A 14,449-nucleotide genomic window follows, 5' to 3' on the forward strand; every position below is an offset into this window, starting at 1 on the left:
ATGTTTGCTAACGCACAACGGGGCAAAATTAAGAATGATAAAATCTTGAGGTGGAGGATCGAATTCTCCACCTGCACGTACGATATCAAGTATTGCCCAGGGGAGCTCAACGAGCCCCCTGGTGCCTTGTCCCGCGGCACATGCGCCAACGCGCAGGCCATCCACAATGACCTCTGTCACCCGGGGGTTACCCGACTCGCCCACTTTATCAAGTCCCGCAACCTACCTTACTCCACCAAGGAGGTCAAGGCCATGACCAGGGCTTGCCAGATCTGCACGGAGTGCAAACCGCACTTCTACCGGCCAGACAAGGCTCGCCTGGTAAAGGCCTCAGGGCCTTTTGAGCGACTAAGCGTGGACTTCAAAAGCCCCTTCCCGTCCACCAACCACAATACTTACTTCCTAACCGTCATCGACGAGTTCTCCCACTTCCCATTTGCCGTCCCCTGTCCCGACATGACCTCGGCCACCGTTACAAAGGCACTGCACAGCATCTTCACCCTATTTGGTTTCCCCGCTTATATCCACAGCGACCGGGGTACATCGTTCATGAGCTAAGAGCTGCGTCAGTATCTGCTCAGCAAGGGCATCGCCTCGAGCAGAACGACCAGTTATAACCCGCAGGGAAACGGGCAGGTGGAGAGGGAGAACACGATAGTTTGGAGGGCTGTCCTTCTGGCCCTACGAGAAGTCTCCCAAACACCCGCTGGCAGGAGGTCCTACCCGATGCCCTACACTCTATTAGGTTGCTCCTCTGCACAGCCACGAATGAGACCCCTCACAATTGCTTGTTTGTCTTCCCCAGGAAGTCCATCTCCGGGGTCTCGCTTCCACCTTGGCTGACGACTCCGGGACCTGTTCTTCTCTTGAGGCACGCGAGGAGCCATAAAACGGACCCCCTGGTCGAGAGGATCCGACTACTACATGCAAACCCCCAATACGCTTACGTCGAGCACCCCGACGGCAGGCAAGACACGGTTTCCCTCCGGGTTCTGGCACCCGCTAGTTCCCCATCACAGACGCCCCCCCTCTCATGGTTCCCTTGCGGGACCTGGCACCCACTTACGCCCCCCCGCCCCCGGTCCCCCTCTCAGTCGGTGGACACCGACCGCACGCGCCTCCGAGCCCCCCCCCTTCCAGATTCGGCGCCGGCACCACTACCCCCAGCCCCAGCTATGCCCCCTGCGCCCCGACCCCCTACCCCGACCCGGACCAAAGCTCCGACCATCGTGCTCCCGGATGTACCCTCAACAAAGATGTCCATGTCCACCGCACCACCACCTGAACTGAGAAGGCCGACGACGACGATCCGGCCACCGAAACGAATAGACTTGTGATCCCACTTCACCCCCGCAGGACTTTGTGTTTTTTTTAAACAGGTGGTGAATGTGATGCATGGTTACTGTATTACTGTACCCTTATCATTATGTAAGGTGATGTCCCCTTTAAGACCCGGCTTTGAACCCTGGGGGACTCCGCCTCCGGCTCCATCCACCAGGGAGCTGTATATAAGGGGCCGCCCTGTAGGCGGCACCAGTAAGCACCCGTCTCGGCATCAGGCTAGTTCTTAGCTTATTAAACCCTTCTTTACCGTTCTGCTCTCTTGAATCGTTATTGAGGGTACTACAAGGGGTCAATTACTAGGGGGCACAAGTTTAAGGTGCGAGGGGCAAGGTTTAGAGGATATGTACGAGGAAAGTTTTTTTACACAGAGGGTAGTGGGTGCCTGGAACTCGCTGCTGGAGGAGGTGGTGGAAGCAGGGACGATAGTGACATGTAAGGGGCATCTTTACAAATACATGAATAGAATGGGAATAGAGGGATACGGACCCCAGAAGTGTAGAAGATTTTAGTTTAGACGGGCAGCATGGTCGGCACAGGGTTGGAGGGCTGAAGGGCCTGTTCCTGTGCTGTTCTTTTCTTTGTTCTTTTGTTCTTTGATATTGTCAGTAAACAAGTAGCTGCAACAGAATCCATTCTTACCGTGTGTGGGTCTGTTACAATGTGATGCTCCAAGAAATCAATGTTAAATTGGCACGATGCTCCATTAAATATTTTCAATTCAGTCATGCCATCCGATGGAGGCGTAACCTGCCACTTCTGTGAAAAAAATGTCCTTGTCAAACACCAGAATATCCAGGAGAGTTTGAAGTTTCTACATTATCGGCCAAGAGATGTTTAGTTCTGCCCACATTTATCACCTTCCCCACTGCAACCACCAGCACAATGAGGCTTGGAATTAAATAGCCTTCAGCGGCTGTTCATGGCACGACGTTTGTTTAAGGGTAGAGTTGGGGGTATGCTAGATGCAGCTTAAAGATCCCTCTACACTGTCTCCATCAAACACACCCAGCAGAGGAATAGCATGAGGCTAGATACAGAGTAAAGCTCCCTCTATGCTGACCAGATCAAACACTCCCAGGATGGTACTTAGAACATAGAACATATAGTGCAGAAGGAAGCCATTCGGCCCATTGAGCCTGCACTGACCCACTTAAGCCCTCACTTCCACCCTATCCCCGTAACTCAATAACCCCTCCTAACCTTTTTGGACATTAAGAATAATTTAGCATGGCCAATCCGCCTAACCCGCACGTCTTTGGACTGTGGGAGGAAACCGGAGCACACGGAGGAAACCCACGCAGACACGGGGAGAACGTGCAGACTCCACACAGACAGTGACCCAGCGGGGAATCGAACCTGGGGCCTTGGCGCTGTGCAGACACAGTGCTATCCACTTGTGCTACCGTACAGCACGGGGTTAAATACAAAGTAAAGCTTCCTCGACAATGTCTCCATCAAACACTCCAACGACAGGTACAGCTCGGGGGTTATATACAGAGTAAAGATCTCTCGACACTGTATCCATCAAACATTCCCAGAGCAGATACAGAATGCTGTGGGCTAGAAATCAAGTTTAGCTCCTTCTGCAGTGGCCCATCAAACACTCCCAGGACAGGTACAGGATGGGGTTAGATACGGTGTAAAGCTTCACTACACAATGGCACAGTGATTATCGCTGCTGCCTCACAGTGCCAGGGGCCTGATTTGATTCTCGCCTTGGGTGACTATGGAATTTGCACGTTCTCCCTGTGTCTACGTGGGCTTCCTTCGGGAGCTCGTGTTTCTTACTACACTCCAAAGTTGTGCAGGTTAGATGGCGTGGCCATGACAAAAATTGCCCCTTAGTTTCCAAAGATGTCCAGGTTAGGTGGGGTTACGGAGATAGGATGGGGGAAATAGATCTAGGTAGGGCGCTCTTTCGACAGGTTGGGGAAATCCCGATGGGCGAATGGCCTCCTCCTGCACTGTAGGATTCTTCATACTGTCTCCATCAAACACTCCCAGGACAGGTACAGCACGGAGTTAGATACAGAGTAAAACTCCCTCTACCCTGTCTCCATCAAACACTCCCAGGACAGGTACAGCACGGAGTTAGATACAGAGTAAAACTCCCTCTACACTGTCTCCATCAAATACTCGTAGGGCAGGTACAGCTCAGGGTGAATGTGCCTCTAACAATTGTATTTAAGGCTAAATGTAGTTTCAGCCAATCTGAGCCACCAGATGCCACCTTCCTCAATCAGTAATAAAATCAACCATGAACAAACATTCTTTCAAAATGTACAAGGGTTCTTTAGGCGGTGGCAACCTTTTCTCGACTTTCTGGCTCAACGATAGGGTACGGGGACATTAGCAGCAGCAACCCGGGGGGGGGGGGGGGGGGGGGGGGGGGGGGGGGGGGGGGGGGTGGGGGGGGGGGGGGGGAAGGGGGAGGGAAAAGGTGGGGGGGGGGGGGCGGACGATGACTATGTTTGTTTATTTAATTTAAATTTATTTTTAAGTTCTTCTGTTGTTCATTGGGTTGGGGGGGTGGGGGATGGGATACATGCGTCGATACGGTCTGGGGGTGTTACAGTTATTATGGGTTATTTTGTTGCATTTCATTGTTTGTCGTTACGTTTTATATTTTCTGTAAAAAATTCCAATAAAAATTATATTAAAAACAAATGATTAAATGAAAGCTATAAAACAATCTGTAGCTTCCAACTGAATGAAGCATTTTCTCACCTGAATCTGTATCTGGACAATCCCAGTGATGCAGAATGCAACAGCAGCTCCCAGCATTCCTATAGACATCCGTGTGACCGGCCTGTAGGGTAGCAGTAAATTTGAGTTAATCATCAGAATGAGAGAGAGAATGAATTCATCATCATTAGAGAGAGAGAGATATAGGCGACACGATGGCACAGTTATTAGTGCCTCTGCCTCACAGTGCCAGGGACCCGTGTTCAATTCTGACCTTGGATGACTGCGTGAGTTTCTTCCTGGTGCTCTGGTTTCCTCCTACAGTTCAAAGATGTGCACGTTAGGCGGACTATGATGCACGATCAATTGCACAAAGACGGGAGTTGAATACAACTGAGGCTTTATTGCTCTAAAATGTGTGGCCTCCCACAGCAGCTGGCGAAATGGCTGCTGCACGGAGGACACACATATTTATACCCCTCCTACTGGGCAGGCAGGGACTACCGTCGTACCTATAGTACAGGTCCTACCATACATCACCTAATATAGGTGCAACAGTGGTTTACCACATTCACCCCCTGTTAAAATTGAGTCCGGCGGAGGTGGTGGAGAATTATATACAACAACTGAATTTTACATATACAATTTTTGTGAGAAAAAAAAAATCTTTTGAAGTCCAGTGGACCACTTAGAGATTTAACTGGTCCGGGGCCTTGATAGAACATAGAACATAGAACATAGAACAGTACAGCACAGAACAGGCCCTTCGGCCCTCAATGTTGTGCCGAGCCATGATCACCCTACTCAAACCCACATATCCACCCTATACCCGTAACCCAACAATCCCCCCCTTAACCTTACATTTATTAGGACACTACGGGCAATTTAGCATGGCCAATCCACCTAACCCGCACATCTTTGGACTGTGGGAGGAAACCGGAGCACCCGGAGGAAACCCACGCACACAGGGGGAGGACGTGCAGACTCCACACAGACAGTGACCCAGCCGGGAATCGAACCTGGGACCCTGGAGCTGTGAAGCATTTATGCTAACCACCATGCTACCGTGCTGCTTCTTTCATCAAGCTTTTGGCGATAATTCCCAATATCTCCTTATATGGCTCAGTAATATTTGGTTTGATAATGTTTTTGTTAATTACTTTGGATTGTTTGAATGCATTTAAGGTTCGACCTAAATATATGGCATTGTTGCTATTTTTTGGTTTGCCGCATTTCAAAGTAACCTTCTGAACAGATTGCCCAGACACTATAGATGCAGGCTGACTACATTTGGAAATAAATTTTCTTCTGTTTGTGAGGCATGAAGGGTGCGGGAAAAGAATGCCACTTCTACCTGCCTGATTGAGGGTGGCGGCTAGGGCAACATCTGATGCGTCGCTTTCCACTCGAAAGGGCAGCGCCTCATCTACTGCACGCATCCCGGCCTTGGCGATATCGGCTCTGATACGGCCCTGTTGAGCCTCAGCCGTCAGGAGAAAATGGGTGGACTGTATGAGTGGGCGGGCCTTGTCTGCATAGTTTGGGACCCACAGGGCATAGTATGAAAAGAACCCCAGGCAGCTTTTGAGGGCCTTGGGGCAGTGGGGGAGGGGGTGCTCCATGAGGGGGCGCATGCGGTCGGGATCGGGCCCCAGAACTCCGTTCTGGACAACATAGCCTAGGATAGCTAAGCGGTTTGTGCTAAACACGCACTTCTCCTTGTTGTAGGTGAGGTTTAGGAGAGTGGCGGTGTGAAGAAATTGGCATGGTTGGCATCGTGGTCCTGCTGATCATGGCTGCAGATGGTGACGTTGTCTAGGTATGGAAAGGTGGCCCGCAAACCGTACCGGTCGACCATTCAGTCCATCTCCCGTTGGTGACGCCGAAGGGAACCCTGAGGAAGTGATAGAGGCGACCATCTGCCTCGAAGGCCGTGTATGGATGGTCCGCTTTACGGATGGGAAGCTGGTGGCAGGCGGATTTGAGTCTACCGTTGAGAAGACCCGGTACTGTGAAATCTGACTGACCATATCAGATATGCGTGAGAGGGGGTACATGTCGAGCTGCGTGTACCAATTGATGGTCTGGCTGTAGTCCACGACCATTCTGTGTTTCTCCCCAGTTTTAACTGCTACCACTTGGGCTCTCCAGGGGGCTGTTGCTGGCCTCGATGATGCCTTCCCGAAGCAGCCGCTGGACATCGGACCTGATCAAGGTCAGGCCTGTGTGCTGTTCCGTCTGCTCTTAGTGGCGACGTGTTTGCAATCCGGGATTAGATTTGCGAAGAGGGAAGGTGGGTCGGCCTTTAGGGCCGCGAGGCAACACACAGAAAGGGGTGGCAGGGGCCCACTGAATTTCAGAGTTAGGCTCTGGAGATCACACTGGAAGTTTAGGTGAAATAATAGGGCAGCGCAGAGATTAGGGAGGATGTAGAGGCGGAAGTCGCTGAATTCTATGCCCTGGACCGTGAGTGTGACCGTACAGTACCCCTGGATCGCCATGGAATAGGATCCGGAGGCCAGGGAGATTCTTTGATTGGCGGGGTGTACTGCGAGGGAGCAGCGCCTTACCGTATCTGGGTGGATGAAGCTTCCGGTGCTCCCGGAGTCCAGCAGGCAAGAGGTCACATGTCTGTCGATCTTAACACTGGTCGATGCGGTGACCAGGTTTTGCGGACGAGACTGGTCGATGGTCACAGAGGCAAGTCGTGGTTGGTCGTTGCTGGTGTCGGATGATGGGGTGCCCAGGGGGGGCATGAGTCCTGGAACGCTGGTGGTGCCCATGTGCCATGGGGGAGACAAGATGGTGGCGCCTGTAGATCTTGGGGAGGACAAAATGGCGGCGCCCATGGGCCGCACGTGGCGGGGATTGAAAAAGATGGCGGCGCCCATGGGCGCACGTGTTGCGTGGAGGGGAAGATAGTGGCACCCACTGGACGCGCTTGGTCTGAGGGGGAGAATATGGCGGCGCCCACTGGCCGCCAATGGTCTGAGGGGGAGAAGATGGCGGTGCCCATTGACCGTAAACGAGGGAGGTGGGGGCGATAGCGGTGACTGCGCGGGCCTGGAACACCGCGGCGAAGTGCCCCTTCTTACCGCAAGCCTTACAAAGGGCAGCGCGGGCCGGGCAACGTTGGCGGGGGTGTTTCTGCTGGCCGCAAAAGTAACATCAGGGACCCCCGGGTTTCACTGGCTGGCGCATGGCGCAGGCGTATTGGCTGGGTAAGGCCCCCGCTGGGGCGGCCGTCTGTGGGGTTCTCGATGCGTAGCAGGAGTGGGCTGCGCTGCTGAGGTTGTAGGCCTGAACATTGCTCGAGGCGACCATCATAGACAGCACTGCGAGATCGAGCGTGGCCCCTTCTAAACGTTGCTGGCGTATGAGGTCCGACCCAATCCCCGTAAAAAAAACGGCCCGCATAAGGAGGTTAGAATGTTCAGTGGCTGTAACGGCCTGACAGTCACAGTCCCGGACTAGTGGGATTAGGGCCCGCCAGAAGTCTTCTATGGACTCACCAGGGAGTTGAGAGCGAGTGGCGAGCACGTGCCTGGCGAAGAGCGTGTTCGTCTTCTTTAAGTAGCGTCATGGCTTCGGCGTAGTCTGGCGCGTCCTGGATCAGTGGAAAGACGTTGGAGCTCAACCTCGAGTACAGTATCTGTATTTTCTGAGCCTCCAGAACAGGGCTTGGCTCCGAGTTGATGTACGCCTCGAAACAAGCTAGCCAGTGCTGAAAGTCCTTTTTGGCGCGCTTGATTGCGGATCCAGCTGCAGGCGATCTGGCTTGATACGGAGGTCCATCTTCTGAAAATCTTAGAGCAATAAATTGATGCACGATCAATTGCACAAAGACGAGAGTTGAATACAACTGAGGCTTTATTGCTCTAAGATATGTGGCCTCCCACAGCAGCTGGCGAAATGGCTGCTGCACGGAGGACACACATATTTATACCCCGCCTACTGGGCGGAGCCAGCAGGCAGGGACTACCGTCGTACCTGTAGTACAGGTCCTACCACACATCACCTAATATAAGTGCAACAGTGGTTTACCACAGACTGGCCATGCTAAATTGCCCCCATGTATCCAAAGGTTAGGTCAGGTTACAAGGATAGGAGAGGGGATTGGGCCGAGCTAGAGTGTTCTTTCAGGAGGTCAGTACAGACTTGATGAGCTGAATGGCCTCTTTCAGCATTGTCAGGATTCTACGGTTCTAGTGAATTAACCATCAGAGATTTAAACATCAGAGCAAGGGAGGTTTACAAACTTGCTTCACTCAAGGAGTTTGTGTAGTTTAAACATAGAGTAACATACCCAGGATTTAGTTACAGGCTGATATCTGATTGGGTTATTTATGCCAGGGGTTTATAATCACAGGCTGGTGTAACACCTGGAATTACATATCCTGGTTACAGGCTGGAATCTAATCAAGGGATTACAGATAATACCTGTTCCCTTCAGGGCTACTGTTAATGGGGATTTCACGCTTGGTTCCATTATTTAAGAACGAGTCACCATTGGGCCCCTGTTCCAGGATCATAAATGAGATAAACCAGCTTCAGTCTTTCATGACATTCCCAGATCTTTGCTCCTGTCATCCATACAAAACTGTGGAGGTGCAGCTCCTTGCGGTCTGGAGCCTGGGGTACAGGGTGTGGACTGTGGTTTAGGTCTGTCCAAGGATCTATCATCTGGGAGTGCGTACATCCTGACTAATGAGAGATCAGTGCGGGGCTTGGGGTGCGGGGTTCTGGTCAGTGACCTGTGGTGACCTACCAGGGCTATAAATGAAGACGGCCATTCTGATTGTTATGGGGTATAATTGGGAGGGCCCAGTAACTAGTTTAAATAACTGCCAACAGAAACACGGGGGAAAATCCGACGACCTACACTGGCCAGCTCTGGAATCAATTTGTTGGTGTATTCAGGCAGTTAAATAGAGCTCAATTTGACCCACGCCCCCGATCCACATGGATCCGTATCCTAATAACCTATGCCACCTACGACAGCCGGAAAGCGTGTCTGAATTACAATCCTGAAGATGCTACTCAGAATGAAGCCTGAGTCATCCAGAAAAAGACTCGGGTTTGAGAACGGGACATTAAACAACAATTCCACCAATCTTTGTGTCGTCTGCAAACTTACTAATCAGACCGGTTACATTTTCCTCCAAATCATTTGTATATACTACAAACAGCAAAGGTCCCAGCACTGATCCCTGCGGAATACCACTAGTCAGCCCTCCAATCAGAAAAACACCCTTCCATTTCTACTGTCCGCCCTCTATGACCTAGCCAGTTCTGTATCCATCTTGCCAGCTCACCCCTGATCCCGTGTGACTTCACCTTTTATACCAGTCTGCCATGAGGGACATTGTCAAAGCCCTTATTGAAGTCCATATAGACAACATCCACTGCCCTACCTGTATCAATCATCTTTCTGACCTCCTCGAAAAACTATCAAGTTAGTGAGACACGACCTCCCCTTCACAAAACCGTGCTGCCTCTCATTCATACGTCCATTTGCTTCCAAATGGGAGTAAATCCTGTCTCGAAGAATTCTCTCCAGTAATTTCCCTACCGCTGACGTAAGGCTCACCGGCCTGTAGTTCCCTGGGTTATGTAGTCATAACGGGCCACAAGCCCAGGCTTGGCCTCTTCATGAGGATAAGCCAATACCGTCAATTGCCTCTGCCAGAGTACAATGGTGGGCTTTGTTGCTGGTGGCCTATGGCTATATCTTTCAGCATAAGCCAGGTACACAGATGCATTGAGACGGTTTCCACTTCCGAAGTACCTCGCAGTCATGCCGTTACATCAAAACATTGTCTTAGTATTGAATGTCTTGGACACCTTGCCAGTTTCAACTGGCCACATAAGGAACTGGATATAACCGGACCCAGTCCTGTCCAAAGTGAAACACATGATTTTAACTGGGTGACAACTCAGAAAATCTGACCAATTAAGACCGTATCTCACTCATAAGGGCAAACTCACGTTTGAGGGTGCAATTATACCTTGCCAACCCGACTCGAGAGCCCTTGTTGGAAAAATTACATAGTGACCATCTGGGCCAGACAATAATGAAAATGTTCGTGAGTAGCCATATTGGGTGGCCTGGTATAGGCAAAGGACATTGAAAGCATGGTGCACCAGTGCGTCCCTGATAGACACAACAGACACTGTCCGCTGCATCCAACCTCCACCCTTGGGAGTAGCACAGAGACCCTTGGACAAGGCTACATATGGATATCATTGGTCCTTTCATGGACAAGATGTTCATCGTTTTGGTTACGCACATTCAAAGTGGTTGGAGGTTCAAGAGAAGTGAACAATGACCTCGGCAGACACAGTGGAGGCCTTGCGGCGTGTGTGTTTGTTATGCTTGGCCTCCCTACAGTGATAGTGTCCGACAAGGGCACCCTCTTCACTGGTGAGGATTTTTGTTAGAATGAATGGCATTCACCATACCAAACAGCTCCCTATCACCCTGTCTCAAAAGTGTTAGTGGAAAGAGATGTGCAAATTTTCAAAGCAGATATGAAGAAGCAGCCCACCGACCGCTACGTCTTAGGTTGGCCAACTTTCTTTTGTCCTACAACATGACTTCTCCTGCTGCTATAGGCATCACACCAGCAGAATTATTGACAGGCCATTGGTGAAGGACCTGTTTGACCTGGTCTTCCCAAGTTTGGATGGCAGAACCAGGTAACCACAACGCCAATCTCGGAACAGTTGGACCCGTCAGGTGACACCCATGCTCCTGTGGTAGAGCCAGAAGAAAGGGGATCCAAAAATCTTGAGGAGGCCCCATCAATGATCCAGACACAAGCTACAGAAGGGAATAACCCTGCAGAATTGGTTGACCTCCAAAACAATCTGCTAAGAGTGACAGCGTTGCTATCTCTGAGTTGGAGGAGCTAGCTGGGGGATTAAGATGATCCTCAAACCCCAGGAAATCTGATTGATTGGACTCTTTCCCCTTGTATTCCTCAGTCCTATATTGTACATAATATTTGTATGCAGGTTGTTTGCACATACATTAATTGAGGGACTTAAGGGGAGAGGGATGTGGAGTGTGGCTCCTTTAAGAGGCATGTCCTTGTGGTCCACGTGACTGGCTCGGGGTTATTGTGTGGGAGCATTTGAATCCCAACCAATGATGGAAAAATGCAGGTCCCAGGGAGCGGGGTTCTGGTTAGGGTTAAGCGGGGAGGCAGAGTTTTCAGACCTGTATAGAAACACTGTGCTGTATATAAGTTAATCTTGTTAGTTGCCAATAAACACTTTGTTCTTCATTACAACATCTCCCTGGTATTGCCTCGAACCACCACAAAAATGCACAAAGATATGAATTAGGGGTGAGCCATTCAGCCCCCTGAGTCTGTTATTTGGACTGTGGGAGGAAACTGGAGCACCCAGAGAAAACACATCCAGACATCGGGAGAACCTGCAAACTCCTCACAGTCATCCAGAGTCAGAATCCAACCTGTGTCCCTGATGCTATGAGGCAACAGTGCTAACCATTGTGCTACCCTGCTGCCCGTATTCTCTAAGATACGTTAATTAAGGGACATTCTCTGAGATATTTTGAAGGGCTGGGTAAGACGAAGCATAGATGGATGTTCTTACTGAATCAGGAGCTTTCTTTTCTCAAGCTGAGGATAGACGAACCCTTCAAATAGCGGCAACAGCAACAACACGAATAAGACGTTCAGACTCTGGAATAGATTGGATTCATTTCAATGCATGAAAGGCAAGAGTTAGAATAATATCCCTGCTGACTGTGAGACCTTGAACCTTTCCAGAATAATGGAGTTTTCAGCACTGCTAACTCTGGGGCTTATAGTCCTTGTCCTGTTAACTAGAAGATAATTCCTCACTGCCTGTGACTGTGAGGTCTTGACTCTCTCTCTCTGCTGATCCTGGGAATCATGCTTTACCTTTCCATACCAACCCTCAAGTTCATATATCCCTCTCTCTGTGACTCTGAAGAGAGAGCAAGCCTGAGGGAGTAGTGCTGGAGACCCACACGTAGATGTGACAGGCCTAAAGGAATCCAAGAGTGATGGGCTAAACATTGATCGAGAGAATGTATTAAAAGGGCTGGCCAGAATTAAATTTGATTACCTACCACTCCCTGGGCACCTTGCCACTGCCAGCCAGGCACCCAGACAGTGGCTCAAGGACATCTAGCAGTGCAACCCTGGCACTTCCAGGGTGGAAGGGGCACAGCCAGGGTGCCAGGCTGGCAGTGCCAGTGGTCAGGCCCAGAGGGGGCTTTCCAGGTAGAGATGGGGGGGGGGGGGGGGGGGGGTGAGGTGAGGGAGAGGTCACCGAACTTTAACTTGAGTTCGCTGAAATGCACCCCATGTATGTGGACCTCCATAAGATGTTGATAAAGTGTGACATCATCGGCAAATGTGAAGCCCATGGAATAAAAGGGACAATGGCAATATGGATACAAAGTTGGCTGAGTGACAGGAACAGAGCGCAGGAAGGTATATAGAGTGGGGTTCCCCAGGGATCAGTACTGGGACCATTTCTTTTGTTGGTCGATATTAATGGCTTAGATTTGGGCGTACAGTGCACTATTTCAAAATTTACAGGTGCAATAACTTGGAAGTGTTGTGAACTGTGAGGAGGATAGTTATATACTTCAAGAGGACATAGACTGGCTGGAGGGGCTGGTTTAGCACAGTAGGATAAACAACTGGCTTGTAAGGCAGAACAAGGCCAGCAGTGCGGGTTCAATTCCCATCCCGGCCTCCTCGAACAGGCGCTGGAATGTGGCGACTAGGGGTTTTTCACAGTAACTTCATTGAAGCCTACTTGTGACAATAAACAATTATTATTATGGGCAAACAGGTGGTAAATGTAACTTAATACAGAGTGGTGTATGGTGATTCATTTTAGTACCAAAAAGGTGAGGAAAAATGAAGGTCACAATTATAAATGGGGTGCAGCAACAGATATCTGTTATCAAATCAATGAAGGTGGCAGGACAGGGTGAGATCATAGACACAGGATCCTGGGCTTTATAGAGACAGAGAGCAAGGAAGTTATAAGGAACCTTCATGAAACACTGGTTCGCCCTGAATTGTATCATTGCCCAATTCTGGGCACCACACTTCAGGAATATTGTGAAGGTTTTCGGGGGCTGCAGGAAAGATTTACAAGAATATTTGCAGGGATAAGAGACTTCAGTGGCACAAAAAGTTTGAAGAAGCTCGGGCTTTTCTCCTTCTGCAAGAGAAGTCTAAGAGAAGATTTGACAGAGATGTTCAGAATCATGAGCGGGTTAGACAGAGTTGTTCGGGAGAAACTGTTCCCATTGGCTGAAGAATATAAGGGGAGGGCAAAAGAACCAATGGTAACATGAGTAAACCTTTTTCACACAGCGAGTGGTTAGGATCTGGAATGCGCTGCCTGAGAGTGCGGTGGAGGCAGATTCAACTGCACCTTTCAACAGGGAATTGAATAAGTACCTAAAGAGAAATAAATTACAGGGCTATGGGGAAGGGGGGGAGGCGCAAATTGCTCTTGTGGGGAACCTGCAAAGCCACAACAGGTCAAATAGTCTTACTCTATACTGTAATCATTCTATGGTTTTATTATCCAGGTTCTCTCCATGTGATTATGAGTTCATGTTCTTTGCTAGAGCAATCTAATACAAATCCCATTGTTCCTCACACTCCACATGGCCCCTGCCCCTTTCCCGTACTATTGTATGAGCCACAGTCTGTAACTCACTCGGTGACATCCAGGATGTGAGAGAAGACCCGTTGAGTTTGAGGACCTTGCCTTCGCCTTAAGTTGTTATTACATTTGTTTCTGCCCCTAGAATCAGTTAAGCCAGCAGCTTGGCTGGGCTCAGTCACTGCTGGAGGATCTGAGCAGGGGATATACCTGTAGCTGGTCAGGTTTCAGCTTGATGGATCCCACATTCCTGTCCATCTCTTGGGCTTGAAGTGTCCATCGTGAGCCCTGCTGCTCATAAAGTGCCCAATACATGGGCAGCAGTGGGTATAATGCCAACACACTGTACAGCCGCTTTCCATCGGTAATGATCTCTGGCTGAAACACATGGAAAGACAAGTAACATATACAACACTTACAAATTATTTCTACCTGTTATTCTGTGACAGGGAATCAGGGTGGGGTCCAGAGTTGTGAATCCATCAGGATTCCCTGGAGTCTCCAAATATTCAAGTCTATTCTCCAGCTCTCTGCTGTGAACAATACACTGGAGAAAAATCATCGGGGCATTAAAACAATTATATTGTTTTGAAAGAATATTTTGATTATCATGTGCAAATATATCTGAGATGGAGAAAAGGCTGTTGAGTCTGAAGAGAGAAATCACAGCAGCAAACTATCGTTCAGTCCCTCCACCTCAGCAGAAATCTGTCTATTTCGAGCCAAGAAT

General features: G+C 49.8%; 1 protein-coding gene across 2 annotated transcripts in view; it reads right to left on the reverse strand.

Moving 5' to 3' along the window:
- LOC119954225 (solute carrier family 15 member 2-like) overlaps positions 1-14,449 on the reverse strand; it is a 201,950-nt gene that overhangs the window by 59,777 nt on the left and 127,724 nt on the right. For both annotated transcript variants that reach the window (XM_038779284.1, XM_038779285.1), the window contains exons 12-15: positions 13,930-14,097; positions 11,653-11,741; positions 4,072-4,153; positions 1,984-2,100 (exon numbers count right to left, since the gene is read on the reverse strand). In XM_038779284.1, coding sequence (XP_038635212.1) covers positions 1,984-2,100; positions 4,072-4,153; positions 11,653-11,741; positions 13,930-14,097 — 456 coding nt within the window. The remainder of the gene's footprint in view (positions 1-1,983; positions 2,101-4,071; positions 4,154-11,652; positions 11,742-13,929; positions 14,098-14,449) is intronic.

This window comes from Scyliorhinus canicula, chromosome 19 (assembly GCF_902713615.1).
Source record: "Scyliorhinus canicula chromosome 19, sScyCan1.1, whole genome shotgun sequence".
In the NCBI taxonomy this organism is placed as follows: Eukaryota; Metazoa; Chordata; class Chondrichthyes; order Carcharhiniformes; family Scyliorhinidae; genus Scyliorhinus; species Scyliorhinus canicula.